The sequence below is a fragment of the Wyeomyia smithii genome, chromosome 2 (genome assembly GCF_029784165.1).
Source record: "Wyeomyia smithii strain HCP4-BCI-WySm-NY-G18 chromosome 2, ASM2978416v1, whole genome shotgun sequence".
NCBI classification, from domain to species: Eukaryota; Metazoa; Arthropoda; class Insecta; order Diptera; family Culicidae; genus Wyeomyia; species Wyeomyia smithii.
In genome coordinates, this window is record NC_073695.1 from 264,330,921 (window position 1) to 264,355,663 (window position 24,743).

The following is a 24,743-nucleotide window of genomic DNA, read 5'->3' on the forward strand; positions in this document are numbered from 1 at the left end:
CCCGTACAAAGTCATCCAGATTGAATCACCCGCTGTTTGAAGTCGTCTGACTGTCGAATTGCACTACTTCACCGGTCAAAAGCCAGTCTGAGTGTGAGTTTATGCGGCCGCATTTATTTTCGTACTGTATCTCCCGACGCGATGGACCCCAGATTGGCGCATGCCACTGCCTATATTAGGTTTAATATCGTATGCTTCGGATGAATGTGAACCGTTGCATATTTTATAAGTTACATTTTTGCCACAGTGGGCCCCTTAATTAATAGGCGCTTGCTCTAGCGATAAGTGGTCCGGCGCTGTTGTCGTACGTGTGCAAGACATCAGTCTTCTAGACGTTTCAAGTTTGGACGCCAGCTACCAGACGAGATGGGAATCATGTATAAAATAGGAGATCAACGGTGTAAAGCGCACTCTTATTTGCGTCCTATAATTATGGTAACTTTCAACTGATTGTAGTATTTAAACCCACTAGCCCTAGTATTATCTTAAGTGACGGTGGACTTCATAGCGTTGCTGTTTCTGTTCATGGAAGCACATAAAATGTATAATATAAAATGTGATGAGATTTTTGCTCAAAAGCCAACTTGTAAAACGATCAAGTGCTGGAGCTGTCAAGGTTTGATGAGAAAGGAAATCTGATAGGGCGGTACATCATTTTCAATGGAAAAATTAAGAATGCAATTCAATACCCCAAGGCCGTGTGCAGTTGGTGAAATAGGATCCTTCGCTCAAGGTATCGTGAGAATGAAACGGACACGTGTCGGTATCAAAAAACGCAGTCAACTGATCTTTCGGCAAAAAAATACTACAAAGTAAGCAGTGGAAAACGCCATGTCAAACCGTTCTCCTTCGTGTTCTACTATCAGCACCGATTCGTACCCAAGTCTCTACAAATCCTTCAGCAGTAAGCCCACCTCAAGTAGTTCGGCCATTTCCAGCTCAACCACATCGGAAACCTCATCAACGTCTTCGACTGCAACCAATGCCGCTTTGAAGCTTGATCCAGAGTGCAAAAGCTACTCCTACTCGACACTTCCACCGCGACTAAAATGGGACCGGGAGGCGTATATATCTGGTCGCCCCTACGAGCTTCGTCAGTTCGACATACCCTTCAAACCACTTTCGGCCTACCTTAGCAACTTGGGTGGTCTCGGAGTTGCAGCTCGAAAACCTTGTCAACCAACCAAACAGGATCCATTTCACAGAAGAACCCATGTAGACGAAATCTATCACAAACGGGTAACGGATGCGGGTGTTTTTTCAATCACGGAACAACCACCGAAAAATGTGTGCTTGGAGTTACCGCGTAGAAAAATTCCTGAACCAATAACTAAACACGTCAAAGCTGTTCTACTGGCCGATAATGTTGATTCCGACAGCAGCACCATTTCCGATATTAGCGAAATTGGGTCCGATTTAACAGTGCAGCAGATGCTGCAGAAACCCAGGAGTGATTATGTTCTCAAAGAGTGTAAACGAACTTTTTTTCGCGCCCGAAAAGAACTCTTCAAAATACGACAGTATAGTGAATACTTGGAGGAGAAAAACAGACCTCCGGTGGAGGTGGAGTCGTGGGAGATTTCCTCCGAAAGTTCGACTGCGTCGGAAGAGGAGCTTCCTGATGAACAGGAAATAGTCATTCAGCCGTCTGCGGACAAGGATGAGTACAAACCAATCGAGGTTATCCGCATCCAAGAGAAACCACGCGTACTCGCGCATGAACTCGAGCATTTGGAGCAAATTCGTGATCATCTGTGGAAAGGTTACGCAAAATTGGAAGATGAGCGAGCTGCTGCTCTACTCGAGCAGCAAAAACCCCCAGCACCAATCGACGAAGAGGAGATTATGAGGACCCTCCCGAAACAGGACTTTTTGAACAAGCAAAAACAGCAGCACAGACAAAATTTGTCCGATCAGCTGCAAGCAATAAAGGAATCGCAAAAAAGGACTCCAAAGGAGCTCCCACAGACGGCAGTTCAGTTCGAGAAATACACCGATAAACTAATGGCAGCCCGTCGACAGCTCAGGGACGAAGCGATTATGGTGGATGCCCACTACCGGAAGGCGGGAGTCGAGAAGGAAGTACCCGAGAAGGATTTGGAGCTACGAAAATTTCGAGCTGCCGATTTTAAAAGTGACAAATCGGCTTCGGACGATGAAAGGGATGATGAGTCAATAGTCCAATCGGCGGAACCAGTAGTGCACACTTGTATGACCCGGCTGGAGTGGAGTCGCTGGATGGGAACGTGTACCAAGATCGAGAAGTTAAAACTCCCCAAACCTAAAATTCCCCGACTTCCCCGGGAAATTTGCGAATCGAAGGAAAGTCCAGTCAAGTTGTATATCAAAGGAGGACAAGTTCAGTTTGAGGAGACACAGAATGAACCAGAGACTTCAACCGAAATTATGCCAACCGAAAAAAGGCCCAAATTGAGCAAGTGGAGTTTAAGGGATTTCCTTTACAAGGAAGATGCGAAGCACCGTGCATCGCAGTTTGTGCCCTACAAGCCTCCGATAAGACCATTCCCAGAGCTGGCTAGAAATAGATACCGGTCGGGTAAAGCTCAGCGAAAAAGAAAGCGGGAACTGAGGAAGAATCACATGTCATGGATAGATGCACTTGTTGGAGAACTTTGTCGAACTGAAATAAAATAGATTGATAAATGATGAAATATTTCTTTATGTATTTAAAGGTGTTGAAACTCAAGCTACAACCAAAATCATATTTTACCCTTTTCATTTTCAATCGAAAATGTAAATCAATGTGGAAGAAAAGATCACTTTCTGCCTATATAAATTTAATCTTTTTCGTCGAGGGGAAACTTGTTTCATGTAAAATACACCCTTTTTTGCATCCGTATCTAACTTCCGTATGACAAGATCGATTCGAACGAATAGGACAATTTCATTCCCAAGATCTATTCAACTAATTTAGAATTGAAATTCGCGGTCTCGATCATCAAGATTAGTTGAGAGAATTCGTTATCGATATTGTTTTTGGCACATTCAGCATGTTGTAGGAAGAGTACAACGATACACCGTGCCCCAGTGCTGAGTCGAGAAATTTACCAGCTCGAAAAGGTCCTCGACCTGATCGGAACCGAACCCGACATCAAGGCCGACCGACATCGCTAACTAAAGAACTACGGGGACCACATGCACCCAAAGCGTTGCTATTTTTCAACATCCATGCACATTTCTAATAACATTCGAAAAGGTCCTCGACCTGATCGGAACCGAACCCGACATCAAGGCCGACCGACATCGCTAACTAAAGAACTACGGGGACCACATGCACCCAAAGCGTTGCTATTTTTCAACATCCATGCACATTTCTAATAACATTATTGTTAGCGATCAAAGCACCCCAAATCAAGTGCCTGTATTTTCCTGTCAATCGACGCATGGATAAAAGCGGTAAATTCCCGAAGCTTTAATTTTCGCGTGCACTACTACATTTGTTACAATTTCAGATGGCCAACAAGATCTCTCTATTTCTAGCCGTGTTATTTTTCACCGGGTTCAAAATTCTAGTTTTCATGGAACCACCAAAAGACGAAATCTGCTGCTCTGTCAAACCGAATCTTCGCAGCGTCCTGTTTCTGGGGTCGGTCGCGATGTACCTAAGTAGGACGAAAATCTTCCCGGTACGTTACCGCCAGGTTCCACTCGCGGCCCAAGCTGTTGCAGAGTTTTTCGTTTTTCTGTTGACCATTGAAATAGCGATGATTGCGGTGTGGTGTCGCATCGAAACATTCCTGTTTCGGCTGATGGAGTGCGTGGCATCCAGTGAAAAGGCTATGCTATACCGTGACATGGGCGGCGATCGATTGGTACAATTTATTGTGACGCTTTGCAGTTTGATAACGTTCGCCTTCACCGCGATCGGAACGGGATATGTGAGCATGGGCTCGCGGGTGTATGATCGAACCGTGGAAAAAGTCGAACGACTATTTGCCCGAGTACGACCCCAGTCAGCTGCGGTACCGATTTGTCCGGTACATCTGTGCCAGTCCACGGTACTGGAGACCGACGAAGAGCAACGTATTCCTCGGCGATCCCCAAGATCTCCCCAACGTCGGGAAAGTTTTCAAATGGATAGTAGTTTCCTGAACAGCCGGCGTTCGAGAAGGTCATCTTCCAGAAGGCGGCGATTAAACAGCAGTAGATGAAAATGTATTTTTTATGTTTTTATATTTTAGATATTTGATACATAGTTTAGAAGTTTTTTTAGTGAATCTAACATGTGAAATTTCAAAATAAACAACTAAATCTGGTTTAACTTTTCACTGCTTAGTTTTTTTTTTTGTAATACAAGTAAGTGGCAGTAGAAGACATTGTTTAATGAATGCTGATACCAAATAGAATGGGTGGAAAAAATTTCAAGAAAAAGTAGTAATAGACGACACAGATTCCATGAGTATTTCCTCCCAGATTTTCTGGATAACCGCTTAAACTATTCCAAGTTGCAGATCTTGTAATTAGCAAGCTTCGACATCATATAGGACCAAACAAAAACGGTTGATTATCGGGTTCACTGCCGGTACCCGGATAACTGTCCCATAATGAAAAACAACATGTTGAGAAAACGGCGATTTAATATTATCCGTGAATTTTCGGATTTCCAGCAATTACATCCAGAACCAATGACCATAACGGTTTCAAGACACCGCAAGTTTATCGTTGAGAACTAAAAACCATGCATGGAATTGGTTTTACGGTATATAACTTGAAAAAAAGACAAAATGGGACAAAATATGCGGGTACATTTCAAAAGTACTCGCATATTTTGTCCCGTCACATATAAATTCAACCAGCAACCGGCAGTATCATTGGCAACGTAGATTGTACTACAGAAAAACAACATTAGTCTAGTTAATTAAATGACATACTTCTATATGCCTAAAATAATCCGATATACACTAATCTGGAGCAAAATTATATGTTTGCAGTTTGTACCACTATGTAGTGGGACTGTAATGCGGGTACTTTCAATATGGGACAAAAACAACCTGGTATTTTTTCCATGTTTCTCCATACAAACGTATCAATTTTATTTTTTTCCCAGAAAAAATATGATAACAATTCGGTCGATTTCCGATGATAACTCAAAAGTGACCAAAATCAGTATGGGACAGTTATGCGGGTACCGGCAGATTCAGATCTGGTGAGTTTCCGAAGACTCGAGGCAACAATGTTTTTTAAAATATCCGTTTTATAATAAACAGCATTGACTTTGACACTTTTGTCGATGTAAACCTGGCGAAGCTTACCTCACTTTCAAACTGCATGCCAAACACTATCACTGAAGCTGCATTCTGGAGTCGAAGAACACTCCATTGCTGCTCACAATCGATCATTTTATGGAGCAGCCATACAGCTCCAGGTCGAATAGTTCCTCATCAGAAATTAACTCATGGCCTTGAAAGTACTTTTTTGAGGGAACTGGGAAACTCCCTGACATATAAGTTTCTTGTCGGTTTTATAAACGAAATCTCTTTTAACCGTAAACGATTTCAGACTTTGAATCTTGTACAAGAGCGATCACCGGCCAAAATCCGCTTTACTACGACTTCCTGAAATTGCTTCATCACGTATCATAAATAAAACATAACTGGCAGACAACTGATGCCTATTTGTGAGCGCAAACATAGAGTAAGAAGTCTCACTAATACTTTCATATATTATACTGCCGTTCTACGCATTAATTGTCAACGAAGTTTCTTTAAACATGGGACAACTCAATGAGCATAAGAGAAAGGTGAGGAGAAAACTTACTAATGTCGATTTCGTTTTCGCGGTGTAGCTACACTTTTTCGGACTACACTTTGCAGCTTGAAATAAAACATTTTCAGTGTAGTTGCATTGGTATGCGTAATAATAGGGATAGCTGTCAATTTATTTTGTTTTGGTCATTATCGCCATCGTCAAACGATTCCATTTCATATGTCCATCTCGCAACTGTGCTGAAAAAAAAATTTACCTGACACTTTACCACGTGGAACGAGAACCAAATCAAACCAGTTTTAACACATACGTGTGAATGTGTTGGTAACTCCCTACAGTACACTCTGCTTTTTTCGGGTCTAGTCCGGGACAGAAAAAGTGTAGTCAGAGACAGAAAAAGTGTAGTCCGGAAAGTGAAACAAAACATTTACGGTATCAAAAGTGTAGTCAGAGTGTAGCTACAAAGCGAACACGAAAACGACATAACACTTGCACGCGCCCCTCTGTTCGCCCCTCTGTTTAGAGTTGATGCCAAATAGTGACGTAGCTATTTGGGTTTACAATTGAGTTCGTCTAGTTGTTTATATTTGAAGCATTTACTAATACTAGAAAAATGCACTCTCCTTTTCACCTCTCTTTAATACTCATTGGGAACAACTATGGATAGGACGGCAGTATACGAAAGCAACTTGTATTCGAATATAATTACCACAATGTATGATAACAAACAGGACAATTAATTAATAGCTTCGAAGAAGATTGTTAATAATATTGTCAGCCTCATAAGCAGCTGAAAATTGATATAGAACTAAATTAAATCATTATGATTAGATATTTGTAAGCTGAATGAAAGTAGGATAAACATAACCGTTAAAACGTTCAAGCATTAAGAAATTGTTACTTAAGATATGACTTTTTTATTCTATCTCTAAAGTACTTTGTATTCAAAGACTGGTAGCGCTAACATCAAAAAATTCGATGCGTATTCCCAACAAATTATTTTGTTGATTTACGCAATTTTACTACTATTTGAAAAAAATTTGAATGTTTTTGACGTTTCACGATTAATAAGTTTGTAAATCTTGCATTCTGGCACCATTACAAATGATGATTCATTAAAATATTTCGGCTACACTGTTTATTCTGACAAGTATGATGTAAAAGTGGAGGATTACAGTGTTACGTGATTACAAAGAAAGTTAATGAGGAATATGAAGGTGCGGAAGAAGGAGAATTTCGTCAGCATGTTAAGCTCAAAAAAATCAAGTGAATCGAGCAACATGGTTCGTTTTTGTAACTTTAGCAATCTTCTCACGCCTTTTCATCGCCTATATTCATCTTACTGAACGAAATCCATCACTGAGTCTCTGAAGTGGTGAAGATTTGAGATGAAAAAGAATAAAATACACGAAATTTGAGTTCGACGCGATGGAGTTAAATATATATTTTTCAGAAAAAAATGTGATTTTAAAAATTAAGACATCAACTAGGACATTAATTTAGCTCAATATTGTTGCATGTCTTCTCAAAGAAAACTAATTATTTCTGTCAGTTGAAATAAGTATTTGTCACTTGTCACTCAATCGACAATAAATTATGCCAGAATGTTTGTCACTTGTCACTCAATCGAAAATAAATTATGCCAGAATTTACAGATTAATTGAGCAACCTGATGCTCATGTCAGGCTTCGGAAAAGTACTGCGGTGCGACACTATACTGACGACTGGGCTTTACAAAAACAACCTCATGAACAAGCTATTCAGGAGAACTCACATACAGCTAAAGCTTACACAGGCAACGAAGCTGTCTTGTGTTGCACACGACAGCTCATTCTTGCACATGTATTTTAATCGTTCGGACATGACAGATCTTGGGTTCATTTTGAGAATTTGGCCGGCTGCGGCTGTCATCGATGATATTGCACCCGCACTCCTTCGTTTCTCCTTTTTCCTAGGGCGATGCCATAATGAATACGAAGCAAACCGTTTCATATATTTTCCCATTGGTGATAATATATATTTATTTATTTATTTATTAGCTCTACCAACAGACATTTTAAGACTAGTCCTAATGGTTATTAATATATAAATCATTACGAAACAGAGATATAAATTTTGTACGTAGAACTTGATGCGATAAGTGAAAGTCGAAAGCAGATGACACCCGGTTGAAGGCTCGTTGAATACCAATGATGGCTTTGTTTGCGCTGTAGTTGGTACGACGAAAAGGCAGTTGCAGCGCATAAGACCTCCGCAGGGTTCTGGATGGCGCGTTTAGGTTGATCAGGCGAAGAATGGTCAGGCAGTCAATCCGTGAAGTCAAAACATCTGAAACTACCATGGCGCGAGCTGTTTCTCGGCGAAGCTGAAGAGTATCGAGCTGGAGAAGCTGGCAGCGATCCTCGTATCGGGTGTTACGCATGGGTTGCCGCCAGGGAAGCATTCTAAGAGCATAGCGTACGAAACGGCGCTGGATGCTTTCAATGCGGTGGATTGCATTATTGTAGTGAGGAATCCAGACAGTAGAGCAGAATTCCAATGAGGACCGAACAAGCGAGCAATAGAGTGTTGTTATACATTGTATGTTTCTGAAATCCCGCGTCATGCGGCAAATCAGTCCCAGTTGTCTAGCGGCTTTAGCAACAATAAACGATATATGTTGCTTAAATGTCAGTTTGGTATCGAGGAAGACTCCAAGATCCTTGACGTGATCGACTCGCTGTATTGAAGACCCATCTAACTTGTAATCGAAGTGTAGCGGACGGTGTTTTCTAGTAAACGTTATTATTGAGCATTTTGTAGGGTTGAGTACCATGCAGTTTAACTTGCACCAACGTGCAAATATGTTGAGTTGTTGTTGGAGATAAGTAGCGTCTTCCACGTTTTTGATTTCGTTGAACAGCTTCAAATCGTCAGCGAACGCAAGACAAGGACATTTTAACAAGTGATGTACATCATTGAAATACAACAGGAACACCAATGGGCCAAGATGACTACCTTGGGCAATTCCGGAAGTAGCGACAAGTGGTTCGGAAATTTCGTCGCCGATTTTCACTCTGAGAGTTCGTCCCAGCAAATAGGATTCTAACCAGCCAAGCAAGTTGCCGCTGAACCCGTATCGATCAAGTTTGGCAACGGTGATTTGATGGTTTACTTTGTCGAAGGCAGCCGAGAGGTCCGTGTAGATGATGACGGTTTGATGTCGGTGAACAAAGCTGTCGAACGCGTAGTTAGTCAAGCAAAGCAGGTTCGTAGCACAGGAGCGCTTGGGAAGGAATCCGTGTTGATCGTCCGAAATAGTGCTTTGACAATGTGAGAAAATAGGTTGAAGGACGACTAGCTCAAATAGCTTCGAAATTGCACACAAAGCAGAGATGCCTCGATAGTTATCTATCTTCGAGCGATCGCCTTTTTTATGGACCGGAAATAGGAAGGCCTGTTTCCAGGTTGTAGGAAATCTACCAGTAGCCAGCGACAAACGAAATAAGTGGGTAAGTGGTGTGAGCAATCCAGCAATGCATTTTTTTAGCAGTGTAGCTGGGATTCCATCATATTCCCCACGTGAGAAAAGGAGAAGGTTATATCTGACATAAAACCGCATTATTGACTTAGGACAACGAAGAGCTATTATTCATTGACATACAACACAGAGTGAGTAAGAAGGTAGAAAACTAAAATTACCACGTTCTTAATTGGTACTTGTTAAAATCATTGGTTTCAATTTCAACAACGCTTTAATATTTGAGTCTTTTTTTCAACAAGTGCAGAAATAATTCCTTGCTCCTGACGACGCTTTCGACAGTCACGAACGTACTTCGCACGCATGTACTTCGACATTTCAAAATGAAATTTTATATTCACCAGTCTTTGGAACAAATATAAACCATCCGTTTTATTTGCTTTAAACTTATTGAATGAGCAGCAACCCGCTAAGTGCTTATTTTATAAACCAAGCTGAGAATACAGCTTTGATTCGAAGGTTTCGTAGAAATGAAAATTAAGAAGGAAATTTACAACGCAATTTTTCCACTTTCATATGTATTTATAAAAAGGAAAATCTTTACCTATTCAATTGTAGATTTGTTTGTCCTGATAAGGACAGTGTTTGCATTGGAGCAACTAATCGCAATCATTAAACAAAAACCGAATTCCGTTTCGGTTAGTAGTTAATGAGCACTTTTTTCCCGCTGCGTCCACTTCTAGGCCTTCCACATTCCTACGTCAAAAAATGTATTTCACACCAACTCGCTTTCATTATAGCATCCGCATTACTCTCGTGAATCATATCACCTGGCAGATCGCTCGGATTTGTATCGCAGGATGTCGCGACAGCTTGGAAGAACCAACAGACATGAAGAGATGAAAAATACCAGCCAGTTTGGCATTGCATGTTTGCGCTGTGGTCAGTGGCTGTCGGGCTGTGTATGGTGTACATTTATGGTGTCAGAAGTGGGATCGGAACACACAAAAGTCTAAACCTGAAAATCAACAATTACTCTTTCGAATATTCTTAACGAAATTTCGTTGTCTTCTAAATTATGAAACTATTATGATGTCTGACTCCTCTTACTGAATGAACTGTGAGTCACTACTGCAGTGGTAACGTGAAAGCGTCTGCATGTATTCACTGTGCTCATGGGCACTTGTTTTGATTTTTACTGAGCTTGTTTTTTTTTAAATCCTTTAGACTCAAATTCAAAACTGGATATTCTTCGAGACTACCCGGAACATGTCTGAAAGTAAAAGAATGGATCTGTGTTTATTTGTTCTAGTTTTGTTTACGATTTCTTTATGGCTTGGCGTATCACATGATGGGTTTTGGTTCAAGTCAATAAGCAGTCAATTGGTTCTGGTCACCTGGTTTAACTTCTCTGGTTTTGTATTAGGGGTTTAAGAACAAAATCTATAGCCCTGTTCTGGCCATATGTGTACTAAAATAATTATTACCTATTTAGTTTATGCGTAAGAGATCGGGGTTTTTCAGATTTTTTTATTAGAAGCTAAAAATTTGCAAAAATAGATTTTTAAATTCTCCATTGTGTGTTTTGCTTTCAAAATTATGTCTTCAGCTATATTCGCCAAACCTACCGCTTCGGATCTTCATCACGATAATAACAGCCAATACTCGAGGTACCAAGTTGGTCTTAGTAAATAGTTTTTTCGCTAGCTTTTAGGCCAGAAACGATAAAAGGTGGATGATTAATGATAATGTTCCAAACAATTGAGAAATGAGAAAATGAACTCAGCTCAACCAAGCATTATCCTGTTGCGTTTCAAGAAGCAATCAATATGCGATGTAACAATCGCCTTATCGGATGTGTCCCATGAGGTGCTGACCAAAAAACAGCGCATGATAATTTCATAGCTTTCACGCACGACATCCTTATATTATCCAAGAATTATACCCAAACAAAATGGTTAGTGGAAGTGTGCAAATAAAAAAGGTACAGAATGGAAATTGACGTCCATCGAAAGCAATAAGCACTTTCAATATTAAACTTTATTTACAACATAATAAAATGAAGCTAGAAATTTAATAGTCAATCTGCTGAAAATGTCGTTGCCCCGATAATAGCCATAAAATTTCAATATGCACCAGTATTATGAATTTATTATTGAAACAAATGAGCCTCCCACAGCACCGAAGAACTCATCCACCTGGGCTGAAAGGAAATATCTTCCGTTCGTTTAAATCATACATACTTTAGTCACCCCGTTGAAGTAACAGTATAAAGCTTAGCAAACACACGTGCCTAGGACTATGCCCATATTGTTACCAAGCCATGTCTTTGACCAGACCATTGGGGAACTCGACAACGGCCTCCCACTTTACGGTTATTATAACAAATGTCAGTTTCGGTAGTCTACCCAAGCAGCAGCTTTGTTCGGTATAGTTTCCTATTTATTTATTCATTCAATCTTGCTAGCACCGACCAGTGAGGTGTGACCGCTGGTCAGCAGCCCAGTTCATCCCTTGCCCTACAACTACTAACATACACAGAGTTTAAACACCCCTTTGCGAAACCGGCAAACAGGTCACCCCAACGATTCCCGCTGCGCTAAACAACAGCATAGCATAAAGCGCATAAAGCCGACTCTTTTACATGCACAATCGATGTGCGTCCAATTCCCACAAGGATCGTGCAACGTTTCGCCGCCGCCGCCGGATGGAAATATCCGGGTCGATTTCCACTTAATGCGCAAATTAAACATTCAACTCATTTCACACATAACGTCGCGCGATGATCCTGCAAGTGTGCTCATTCGTCACTGGACAAATAGTGGGTTCGAATATTGTGTTACACATTCCGAATGTGTAACACACCCGGTCCAGGGCCAGCAGCACCATAAAAGCCCAACCCTCGACGTTTACTTGAGCAGCTGTTACTCACGAAACCGGCAAATTGTTGATTTATGTTTTCCTAATTTTTCCGCCGGAACACCAACAGCCAATATGTCCAAGTTCTCGGAATGGTTTTGTTGTGCTAGCGCTAATTCAATTAGCTACGACTAAATAAATTTTCGGTTGCCCTTGCAGGCAAAACATTCGTTTAGAGTTTAGTGTCTATAAATCCGTATTGGTAACCGCAGCCGGGCACCGAAACAACGGGAAGAACGGAAGACCTACTGCTGCGCCGAAGCGACCAAATCAGTTGCGTTTCCCACTGGCTGGTGCTGGGTGCAATCTTTTCCCTAGAGTCGCGGATGAAAGACGGTCTCAGTGGTTCCGAGAGGCGAAGCTATATAATGGGGTTAGCCTATAGAAATTATTCATTGCATTGCAGTGACGACCCGAATTGATCGCCCAGTGGAATCCCATTGATTGTTTTGGGCCGTCAACCCTGTTTTTGCTTATCTATTATTCCAGCAGGTTTTCGAGGAAAAAAACCAAACGAAACCAATTCACTAAACTGGAGATTGTTATCTAGGAAATGCATAAAATATAGCTGAAATGGGCTGGTGCATTCGTGTTGAACTGCAAGAAAGAAAGTCAACGATAAGCAAATCGGGGACAACAAATCCCAGGGTTCGCCTCCCATTGTTCTGCTTTCTTTGACGCTTGGCGGTTGCTCGACTTTTCAGGTTATGTCTATTAATAAGGTTCGCTTTCGGCTTGAATCGGCTCCACAGGAAACCCTACCGCATAAATTTGGCGGAAACTAAGCGTTCACGAGACCACGATAAACTTTGGTGGATAATGTCCGGATCGTCGTGCTTTCATAATTTTTTATCAACGCAAATTGTGGCTGTTAGCTTCGGATTTATTTATCGCTATCACGATCTATATCTGAGTGAGAGAATGGAGAAACGCGAACACGCACTTACAGTGACTCGCTCTCGGTATTTCATGAAGTAATCGCAATCGTTTAGTTTCAGCTGTCGGGAATTTGTTTTCTTTTTTTTTGCGGTGTAGTTAGTATTTGATGGATTGAATTACTAAACTGCGATAATTTGAAACAAGTTCTTTTCTTCTAACATGAACTGAAAAAAAACTCCCATGTTCAACTTAACTCTTCGATTTTCAAGCTTCAAATTTTCAGAGTAATGTTTTCTGAATTCTGTTTTTCCAACAACACTGCATGCTAGAATAAATCTTTAACCATATTTGGATTCAGAAGACATTACTCTAAAAAATAAGAGTTTGAAAATCGAAGAGCTAAGCTGAAATCTACCGCGGGAGACTGAGAAAATCTGGTTTCCATGGAGAATTTAAACTCGGTTATCTCAAAAAAAGCTCAAAATTCACTCTTATATACCATATATTTCATCTACCTGACATGATTTCATACATGAAAAAAAATTAGAAAAAAAACACAGACATATTCGCGTCTCACAAAAACATAGAGGGATCAAACGGGGTTTGACAATCACTCCCCTTAAATAATATTCCAAGTTTCCCAAATCGGCCGTGACAATACTGACCATTTTCAATGAAAAAATTCCGTCCCGGGTCTTTACGGGTTAACAGTCACGTCATGATGCATAGTTTACTCTTCAACTATTATTCTTTCCACTTAAAATACTGCTCAATAAAAGTTTTTTTTCGCCTACGGACAAAATACCATAAATTTTGACAGATAGCATTGTTGTATTAATTGCCAATAATATAAGCAATCTCAAACAAAAAATGCCTGCAAATATGCCTTATACATGATAGGTTAAAATGCAGATGGCTATGAGCAATGCTCACACTTATTATTTTCTCAACCACTGTATGAATAATTGTAGGTAGCAATACCTGCAATGCATATATTACTTAACGTTGAAAATATTTAAAAACCCCAAAATTAATTTCAAGAGTTCTGACCTTACAGTTGAATTTAGTTATAAACACTCAAAACTTCATGTACACTAGAACCATGTAGCGGCTGATTTCCATAATAAACCAACCAGGAGCCTTTATTCTCCTCAACAGCTTTGCTCAAATTTAAAACTTTTTAAGTGGTTGAATTCACGAGATAAATCAAACAAACTCTGCACCAAATAAGAGCCCTCCTAAACAATTTTGCTGTACACCACAAATTTAACATCCAATTCGAATATTGCAGCACTTCGGAGAGTTGAGCACCATGGGCAAATTTATGTAACTCTATTTCATGTTTCTGTGATCCTAGAGAGTTGTGGTCTTGAGCAAAATCTTAAGAAGGTCAAAAGCTTGTGGTCGGCGAACAGTACGAGTATTTCAAACTAAATATAACCTGTGAATCCCACCACTTAGCCGTCGTACACAAATTATGGAACTCTTAAAACCTAGACTTCAGACCGCCTCTCCCCCTATGTAACAATAAGTAACGGTTGATATGACCTTCCTCCCCTCCCCCCTAGAATTACGTAACGTTAAACAATCTGACCCCCCTCTAAACATGCAATTCAAGCAAACATCACAGTTACGCAGCTGTCTCAACGACCCTCCCTTCCTCTATGTAACAGTTAGTAAGGGGCCGTTCCTAAACCACGTGGTCATATTTTGGTCACTTTTTATACCCCCCGTACCCCCCCGTGGTCTTTTAGCAACCCCCCCCCCCCCCTCCTTGCGACTTTGACCACGTGGTCTTTTAATTTGTCAAGTGCCAAAAATTCACTTTAATTTTTACATTTTTATTATTAAACTTTCAGTACATTCTATATTTCTAAAATACAAAAGCATCATTCTTGACTTGGTGGCAACAATAAATTATAAGTCAGGAAAAAAGACCACGTGGTCATTTCGAAAATGAGACTACTACGTGGCGCTAGAGTACATATAGCTTCGAGTGTTATGAAATAAATTTATCACGATAATCCTACTAACTCCAAATTTTTCAGTTCAAATTTTTTTAGTTTTGATTTCTTTTTGATAATTGAACAACAGTTTTTGTGTTCATTATAGTAAAGTGCTTCGATTAAGGCAGAATACAACATATAGCATGGGACTGTATTAGTGTTTATGCTGATTCAAAGTGACCCATAGATTTTGTGGCCATGTGGATAGCGGTGTCATTCAACGTTCAGCAATACCCACGAAGTTATATTTAATGTTAAATTGGCCTATTTAAGATAACACTTTTTAAGTGTTGCAATATTCAAACTGGGAGTTGCAATAGCCTGTGTAAGGAAGCGAAACTCATGGTGGGTAGTGTATACAGTAAAGTCGCTTTTTACGCGGGGGATACGTGCTGCTTAAAAAAAACCGCGTGAAAAAAACCGCGTAAATCCCGGAATCCGCGTAAAAAAACCGCGTAAATTCCGGAATCCGCGTAAAAAACGCGTAATTTCCTGAATCCGCGTAAAAAACCATCGTTAATTTTGCATTCCGAGTGAAGGGAAACCGAAATCCGGGCAAAAAAAATACCGCGTAAATTCCGGAACCCGCGTAAAAAAAACCGCATAAATTCCGGAATCCGCGTAAAAAAACCGAATAAATAAATGTGGACTCACGACTGCTGTTTCAAAAGGGCCTATCCAAAAATGTGACTGATGAAGGAAATATTTTGTATCAGAAAAACGACTTGTTTGATTGAAATGGTGTCTTCAGCAAAGTTGTAGGTATTAAAATTGCGATTCTAGAAAAAATATATACACTGTAAAAATATTTTTTTTCTGGGCCAAATAGTCACAAAATCTAAAATATCTGAAAAAGTACCTTTTTTAAAAATCTATTTTTTTACACGTTGAAGACGACAATATTTATTACTATCTGTCAAAATTTGGTGATGGTAAAATGAAAAACAAAAAAGTTATGGACGTTTGAATATTTTAACATTTTCACTCAGATTTTTTTTCTTTTTTTTTTTTATTATTGTTATAAATTATCGCTAAGAGCATGATACAAATCCAACGCGCTGTTTTTGTAATATAATCAATCATTTTGAAACTGGCCCTATTGAAATCTAATATGCGTAACTCAGCGACGATTCCCGCTATCAGACGGTTTTGAAAATAAGACGCGTAGAGAGAGCTAGTTTCTCTACATGCAGACGACATGACGTACAAATACGAAACTTGGTAGTTAGTTGCGATGACTTGGAATACTTTGCCGCTTTCGAGTTTTGGATATTATTATCCGATAGTTTCCGCAGCTGCTTCGAACACTTTTTACCATCGAAAGGTCGAATACATTAATTTTTGTACGTAGTGTTATTCATATTGTTTGCTGGACCATAACACCAACAGTTATTTCACTTAACCACTTATTTATTCACTTCAAAATTGTTTTATGTATAGTTGTTGCTACTGCTAAGATGCCAATAACCAAAAAGTAATAAAGTCACGCGCTTGTATGCATTTTCGCAGGGGAACATACAAGCAAGAAACGCGTTGCATGTGTAAGCAAGACATCATCCGCTGTGTTTGTATTGATGCAGCGATCTAATTCATTTAAGTCACGTAACGACAGTGTGTGTTGTAAATCGACTGGAGATGAGGATAATTTTTCATTTAGCTTTTCAAGTAGTGAGCAAAAATTTTGCAAGTAGTTGTAATAGTTATTATTAGATACTAGTGATCTTGCAACATGTGCAAATTATATGACAGTAAGGGTTGTTACTCAACAGGAGAAGAATTTTACTACTCGTAAAATAGTAGATTTGTTACACGAAGGAAAATATTTTTTAATTACTCTCCAAGTAATAAGTTGAAGTTTATTAAGCAGACAATGTGCGCAGTAGGGAAAGCGAAAAATAAGCGAACTGGAAATGTGATATTGATTTTGAAAAAGTTACCGCATCCCGACGGGACTTGAACCCGCAATCTCCGGGATTGCGGATTTGCAGGTCAAGTTGGGAGATGTCGGGTTCAAGTCCCGTCGGGATGCGTTATATTTTTTCAAAATCAATATCACATTTCACTGCACACATTGTCTGCTTAATGAACTTGAATGTTAACGGGTAAAATCCATCGTTAAAAATAGTAATTTAGTTCGAATAATGAGTTAAACTTTTGCGTGTAGTTATAGCAGTTATTTGGCTGGGAGGTGTGTAGTTATAGCAGTTATTTGGCTAGGTAGGTATGATAGCATGGCAGGTATAATCGATTGAATAGTTGATTATACCACAAAAGCCGCGCATTGGATTTGTATAATGCTCTTAGCGATAATTTATAACAACAAGAAAAAAAAATCCTCAAAATTAAGTTCTGAGTGAAAATGATAAAATATTCAAACGTTTATAACTTTTTTGTTTTTCATCTATCATCACCAAATTTTGACAGATAGTAGTACATATTGTCGCTTTCAATGCGCAAAAAATTGGACTTTTAAAAAGATAATTTAGATTTCGTGACAATTTTGAATATTTGGCCAGAAAAAAAAATTATTTTTACGGTGTATATATTTTTCTTAGAATCGAAATTTTATTACCTATAACTTTGCTGAAGACACCATTTCAATCAAACAAGAAGTTTTCTGATACAAAATATTTTATTAATCAGTCACATTTTTGGATAGGCCCTTCTGAAACAGCAGTCGTGAGTCTGAGAACTGATAGTGTTGAATGACCTTATCTACTGGGAACAACTGTGTAAAGTTTCAGCGAAATCGGAAAGGACATCAAAAAAAAATGTTTATTTTTATTTATTTTCCAAGGAATGCCTCTGCTTTCAATTGACTTTTTAAAGTATGGCTAGTTCAAGAATTGCGTTGATTTTTACTGATATGTAGTAAATTCACCTGTACTGTATATTACTGCTATGTGAAAAACTCATTAACTGCTTCAATTGAAAGCAAGTGATCGTCCCTAAAAGGACGGTTGGGTTAATTTTCTCAAATCTGGGAATCCATCGAATAATGCCTTTTTTTGCTGTTCTCTTCAAAGGCAGAACAGCTTGGATGTTCGGAAGAACATTTCCCTGGGTAATTAATGACGCCGGATAGGAGCTCATTCAGTTTTTCGTTATTGCGAGTTGCTACCCGCAGGATGATTCTCATAATTTACAGGTACTGGCCTTAGGATTATCTGTGCGTCTTCTTCTACGTTTGTCACCCACGTGGTAGGAACGTAATCACGAGAAACACGAAGATTGAATGTGAACTGGAACCCGAATCGCGCGAAAGTCAATGGACGATTGCCCTAAATACCTACGGGCTAACGCTACAAGTGGGCGGGGACACGCATACGGTATTATGAAAGAAAGTAGGAAAAGGTAGGGTCGCGCTGCACGTTGTTTTTCAGGTGTGAAGTTGAACGTTACGCGCGAAGTGCACTAGTTTTCCATCAACTGTTCAAACGTCAGCAAACTCGCCATTGAGATGACATCGAGGACATAAGCAGGCAACGGACAAGCGGCCGAGCAGCCAAGTTCTGCTTCCCTACTATTGCTGTAACCAGGAGAGCTAGCAAATTACGCTGGATCCGAAGCTTCAGCTATTATATATATTAGCTCAAAGTCAATTTATTGGTTCGTTCTGTCAAGTACTACTTTCAATTGGCCTTTTTTGATGCCACAAACACGTTCTTAAAGCAATGCTGAATTTTCTTACCTTGCAAATTGTCAAATATGCAGCTCTACATTTATTTCAAGCGAAATAAAGCGCGCCAAAAAACAAGGCGCCGTCAGCTCCGAACATAAAATCGTCACCTGCTGCGCTGCAGCAAGCCTGCTTGCTACTGGTCGATCTGGTTTTCAGTAAATCAGCCTTCTACAACAGTGATCAGATGAACAACGAAGACTAAATTGTTGCATGCTAGCTTTTATATGTGACTAATGACAGTTATACTTCCGGTGTGCATGTCGTTGTGCACTCGAGCGAAAAAAGCGAAAGCAACAACAACAACAACAAATGTAGTGCTTATTCTTGGCGAAAATTGTGTCATACAGCTTTCGCGCCCGTGGATTCACGCTGGCTAGTTTCTTGTACGTCTTCAGCTCCAATCTTTCATTGGCTCATTGAACGTTGGACTTCGAGATGTTCAGCTTTTAGTCGCATCGCGAACTGAGGCACTTTTTGCCTTAGAGAAAGCTTGTTCGAGTTTGTTGTCCAATTTGGGGTTTATCGTTCCCTTTTCTCGCTAAAAAGGTATGTTCGAATGACAGCGTTAGAAAAGTGCGTCCTTTTCTCTGGGACATTCTATAATATCGAATAATGAAAGTTCGCACATCAACATCCTCATCTCTTCGCGTGGCCTTTCTCGCTATCACTCCCATGAAGCCGAACAAGATGTAAAAATGAATGAAAGTACACGATTACATTATGAAAATATCGGAATCGTCTCACTTCAATTTCAACGCAAAAAGAAACTTTTTCGCAAAATTACGAAATTAGTTTGTAAAACTCGCAGAGCTTTATTTGTGTTCTAAGAATTGAAAAAAAAATATAAACAGATTCTACAAAAGTTTTTGTGCGATTGTTTTGAATAAACATATTAGTTCATAATTCTGTTTTCGAATATTTTTATTATCATTTTTTTTAGAATGACGCATTTCTCATAGAAATGTCGCAGGGTTTGATTCAGCGCTTTGACACTAAAGTAGCATCTATACAGCAGCTTAATAATTGTTAACAGTTTGCGCTGCTCACTTCGTTCTTTCAACGTCAGCGGCTTCATTTAATGAGTATTCCAAGTAAACGATTGGTTTAAAATAAGAATCGACTGAAAATTTGGAATTAATTCTGAATATCTTGAAATTGTAGAAGAAGCGATTTTTTTGGGAATCAATTCCCTACAGTTTTCGAGGCGTGACAGGAAATATTCATGAACGGATTCCTTAAACTGTTCACAAACTTCCTAAAATCTACCCTCCTTTAATTTACCAGTGAATTAATGCTCTCTTCAACAATTTTGTTTCTTTAGCAAAAATAAACATTTTTAAACATAAACGTAATAATACTACAAAAAATTGCTGCAATTAATACATCGCTCAACGATTCAACGATGATAAAATAATAATTAAAATTGAATAGCGTTAATATTTATTTTCTCCTGTCGAAAAAAGACTCAAACCAGTCATTTCTTCATTCATGCTGCTCAGTGTTCGATCTGGCTTAAAAGCTTGGAAACGTCCCAAAATAAAATGGCAGAATAACGTACCATCCCTTTCAATTTCGTTGCATAAAAAACTTTCACTCACAGGTATCCGTTGTAACTCCCATCAGCGACCAAGATTTCATCAATTATTTTTAATAGCACTTCGTTTCAATATTATTGGCTGCAGTGAAATGCATCTCATCAAATTATGTGACATTTACGTTTTTATGCTACACACTTCGTTCGGTTTCGGTATCGCTTCTGAATTGACGAGTTCCCATGAATCAAACGAAAATCGTTCAACCAGTCACGCTGCACCGAGTTACGAGGAGTTCGAGTGTAATAAAAAATGCTGTCAACCTATGATGTAGTGGTGATTAATTTTGTATTAATTCAACCGCTGAAAGTATTACGAAGCTTAGCTCGAGTAGCTCCTGTGGTATGTTTTTGCCTTGCATAAAACATCATCTGTTGACCGAAATTGAGCGCCTTCACCACGACGGGACCCGCCCGAGAAACCTCAGGGTATTGAAACGGAGAGTGATTCTGTGCAGCTTCATCCAACACCAGTAGTGCCATAATAAGATCGTAATTACCACCTTATTTTGCAATCTCTCTTTGCGAGCTGATTGCACAAACTTAGCCCCGGCCGGTGATATGCTAATGTAGTGTGCCTGCTGCCGGCCGGTATAATACTGCGAAACCCCCTTTCCGGCTTCCCGCGGGTGTAAGCGCACTCCGGAGAGGATGTATCGAATTACGCGGTGCGCATTACCTTCCTGCTATGGATGTGAAAACGTCGGATGGCGAAAAAAAAAGCTTCAACATCACGAATCCATGAATGAACTTCTCTGCTTGAAGTTTACACTTTAACAGAAGTGAAAAAGTCAATTATCTGTCCGGAGAGAAAGCCATAACCACAATGCGGCAATTATGGTCTGCCTGAATAAAGTGCGCCTTTTAATAGTGGAATACCCACTTTTGTTTCTGTTTGAAATGGGGTTTGCTTTCAAGTTTGCAGAACTTAAATTAAGAAAAAAGGAACTAATTTGCAGGTTCTACGTCAAATAGGTACATTCATGTCTGCGTTAAACTCTTGTATTTTTCTATGACCGCAAGCTTCTTCGCGAAACTATCCGACTGTGCATTTGCCTCTAGCTGAGTTTTAATTACGTTTTGAGGTTATTGTCGGCACACTTCTTCATTCGCACACTTGGAATGAACGGAATATACCATTTAGAAGAGGGTTTCAGACAATAATCGCACTACTTGTGCCTTCCTCCCGGTTAGATCGGCCTTTCCACTATTTGTGAAGCACTGAATTCGCTCTTTTGCCAGAGAAACTATCGCTTTGTTTCAGTCAGTGTGAATACTTCCAGATGCCGACAGAATGGGCATGGCTTTTGCGAAGAACAGTTCAAAACCACTTGTTGTTCCGGTCCTGTGGCTTTCCACACTGCGTATCTATTCCACTGCCGCCTCCTGGAACATAATCCCAGGCCAGCTTGACGAATCCGGATACCGGTGCAGTTGACGATGACTAGTTTCCAGTTGCCTATGCGGCCCTCGGCCGGGTCGGGTTTTATTCAGGTGCAAGCAGCCGTGCCGTGCCACATTGAAAATTTAAATAACAAGTTGGGGCCGCCCTCGAATTCGAAACTACCGGTTTCATTCACGGCACGGTGGAAGTTAGGATGCTCGAATCATTCTCCACACAGAACGGAAATGCTATAACCCTTCAAAGCCAGCCTGTGTCTCCTGGAGGGAGAGGGGCTAGAACTTTTCAATGGTGTACACATTTGTGATCTTATACTGGGGCCACAATCAGTGCCGGTCACGAGTTTCCCATCCGAAGGCGCAACATTAGCATAAAGCGTAGAGAGCGAAATCATTTTCCAATTCGAAATGTATATTTAAATATTAAATTTATGTCAGTGTCTTTGGAGACCTTGAGCTCCACTGTTGGATTCGGCAGGAGTTAAATTGATTGTAGATAACACGTTTTGTTGCTTTTGTCTGTTTTTATATCTACTTTGATTCAATTCAACATTATTTTTATTTTCTCGAGTTTTAGCTTTACTCTTCTCCACAATTAAGGATTAAATTACGTGTTTTATGTCAGCTTCAGTGTAGATAACAATTTTATTACTGCTGTGGCGCTACACTGGCAGTTGAAAATGAATTCCACAATTTCCTTAAGGAGATTTTCAAAAAAGAGTTTTTTTTTAGTTTCAATAAAAACGAACGTTCGAATTTTTCTCTGCACCGTAGAACAATTTTCATTTTGTCTGATAGTTTTAATTCGAAAAAAAATCGCAACATCAAGCTGACGTTTCTTTCTCATATCGTAAAAACCTGCTCAAGGTCGCCGTTGTTGAATTCAATTTGCATTTCTTAGCATGGCACCAGCCAGCGTAACCGCTCGTATGCTTCAAACTTTGGAGGATATCGTGACTAGGGCAAATCCACAATGTGAAATCCATCCTATAATCATAACGCAAAAAAACGGGAAAGAATCACGAAATGCTTTACCGAAGAACCCAGCCGATGTTGCTTGCAGCGAAATGGAAATGATAGTTTGTTTGTGTTGTTTTTTTTATGTGTTTACCCTCTTCGTGCTGCGAAAGAACAATATTTGCACGTAAAATTCGAGCCACGCTCGGGTAAAGGCCTGGAGATCCTTCAAGGCCATGGTGAAATTAAGTCAGACATCGTTCACTATGAATGATTTTTTCTCTCGCTTGATATGGAGAACCGGTCTGTTGATTTTTCACGCTTTTATTTACACCTCACATAGCTCATGTTGTGGCTTTGAGGTGGGTTTTGATTTATCTTTATGGAGAATATCGGCACCTTTCTGCACGTGTATGACGATTAGATAAGAACAGAAAAGTTTGCTCTTAACTTGAATCGTAAAATCAACCATTCAGTCATAAAAGTAACTAAAGTTTTTTTTTGTTTTTACTTTCAGCTCGAATTAGCAACTCACCAATAGAAAAGGTATGTAAGTTTAAATAACAACTCAGTAATAACCGTTGAGTCACATTAACCTGTTCAAAATTCCCCATTTATTCTATAAAATGTAATCAATCAAAACTGGTTTTGACTGATTCATGAACTGCAAAACAAACTTACCAATCATAACAAAAACAATCATTTATGAGCAAACAGATAACCTAGCTAGACGCCATTCACTGATTGCGACCGGGAATCTACCCATAAGAGGACTGCATTTTATGGCCACCATTAAAATGGGCCAAGCTAATTTCCGTTAAGAAATTTATTTTGAAGGGCAGAGGATGCTCGGTGGTTATTCAGCGCAAACGAAGAAAAGTGTAAAATCGGAACATTGAGATCAAAACTGCAGATTAAATCTACCCCTGCCGAGTAAGGCGTTATAAAAATCGCCTCATATGGTACGACACTCAAACTCATTGTCGGTTTCCGCAGTAAAACGGATCTCTTCCCAATTGTGGTTTTAAAGTATGGTTTTTCATCAACGCATTGCGCCTCGCTTGGTCGACGGCGGAGATTTATGGTGCATGATAGCTGCAGTGTTTGTGTGTGTAAATAACCTCTCTCTGCATATGTGCAACAGGGTGTCCAGCGCCAGAAAAAAACTGGAATTATCAAAAAAATTATTTTGTGTGGAATAATCGGAAACTAGAAAAATTTTATTACTTCAGTAAATTTTAGGATTCGTCACATTTTGGAAGCTGTTGAAGATTTTCGAGAAACCTTCAGAGCCTGCTCCAGTAGTAAAAGATGGTATCCAACAAACAAAAAGCTCACAAACTTGCTTAGTAGTTTAAGATTATTCATGACTGGAATTCTAAATTTGAAAGTCAAGTTGAAAATGAAGTCATTCGTCGTTATAATCAAATTACTGCTCAGAAATTTTTGCCTGCAGAAGTAACTGAAACTAATTTGAATGAGATTAGATCAATAATCATTCAAGAATTCATTCCCGGGGACGGTAGGATTGTTTGCATTTTTGACAAAATTCTCCATAAAAGCATACAATTTTTAGTAATAGTTTTCAAAAATTGTTTCAAAATTGCATCAATGAAAATTCGATTTTTTCAGATGAACGATTTGGATTTCGTCACAGGCTTTCAAAAATTATTGATTTCTCAGAGTTACCAATATGACAAGAGCTCACAAACCTGAAAGTTTTCACACTAGAGCTGCTCTTTTAGACATACAAAATTCATTCGACAGTGTTTTTCATTAAGATTTGATTGCGAAATTGTTTTGAAATTTTCATAAAATTTTGGGATTTGAAAAATAATTCAACTGATCGAAGTTGTCCACCAGAAATCAAAATATGATAGATTCCCTGTAAGAACATATGTGTCTCAAGGTTCAATCTTAGTTCAGTCATGTACTTCGAACTCATGTAATTCCTACTTGCAACAGTGGAATTTCTTTCAACAATTCTAAAATTCAATTAATCATGTTTCCTCATACGCCTAGAGCTTCCTCTCTCGAGCCAAACCATATTCACATTATGAAGATGAATGGTTTTGAGTTGGTCTGACAAGGTTCAGTATCTGGGACTAATTTACGATAAAA

General features: G+C 39.4%; 2 protein-coding genes across 5 annotated transcripts in view; both read left to right on the top strand.

The window, feature by feature from the left end:
• LOC129721167 (protein unzipped) overlaps positions 1–24,743 on the top strand; it is a 200,113-nt gene that overhangs the window by 123,919 nt on the left and 51,451 nt on the right. For all 4 annotated transcript variants that reach the window (XM_055673429.1, XM_055673431.1, XM_055673430.1 and 1 more), the window contains one exon: positions 23,140–23,168. The gene's annotated coding sequence lies outside the window, so the exon portion shown is untranslated. The remainder of the gene's footprint in view (positions 1–23,139; positions 23,169–24,743) is intronic.
• LOC129721168 (uncharacterized) lies at positions 3,236–4,269 on the top strand. The gene is made up of 2 exons (XM_055673433.1): positions 3,236–3,417; positions 3,474–4,269. Exon 2 carries the CDS (start codon positions 3,474–3,476, stop codon positions 4,170–4,172), a length of 699 nt encoding a protein of 232 aa, XP_055529408.1. The 5' UTR covers positions 3,236–3,417; the 3' UTR covers positions 4,173–4,269.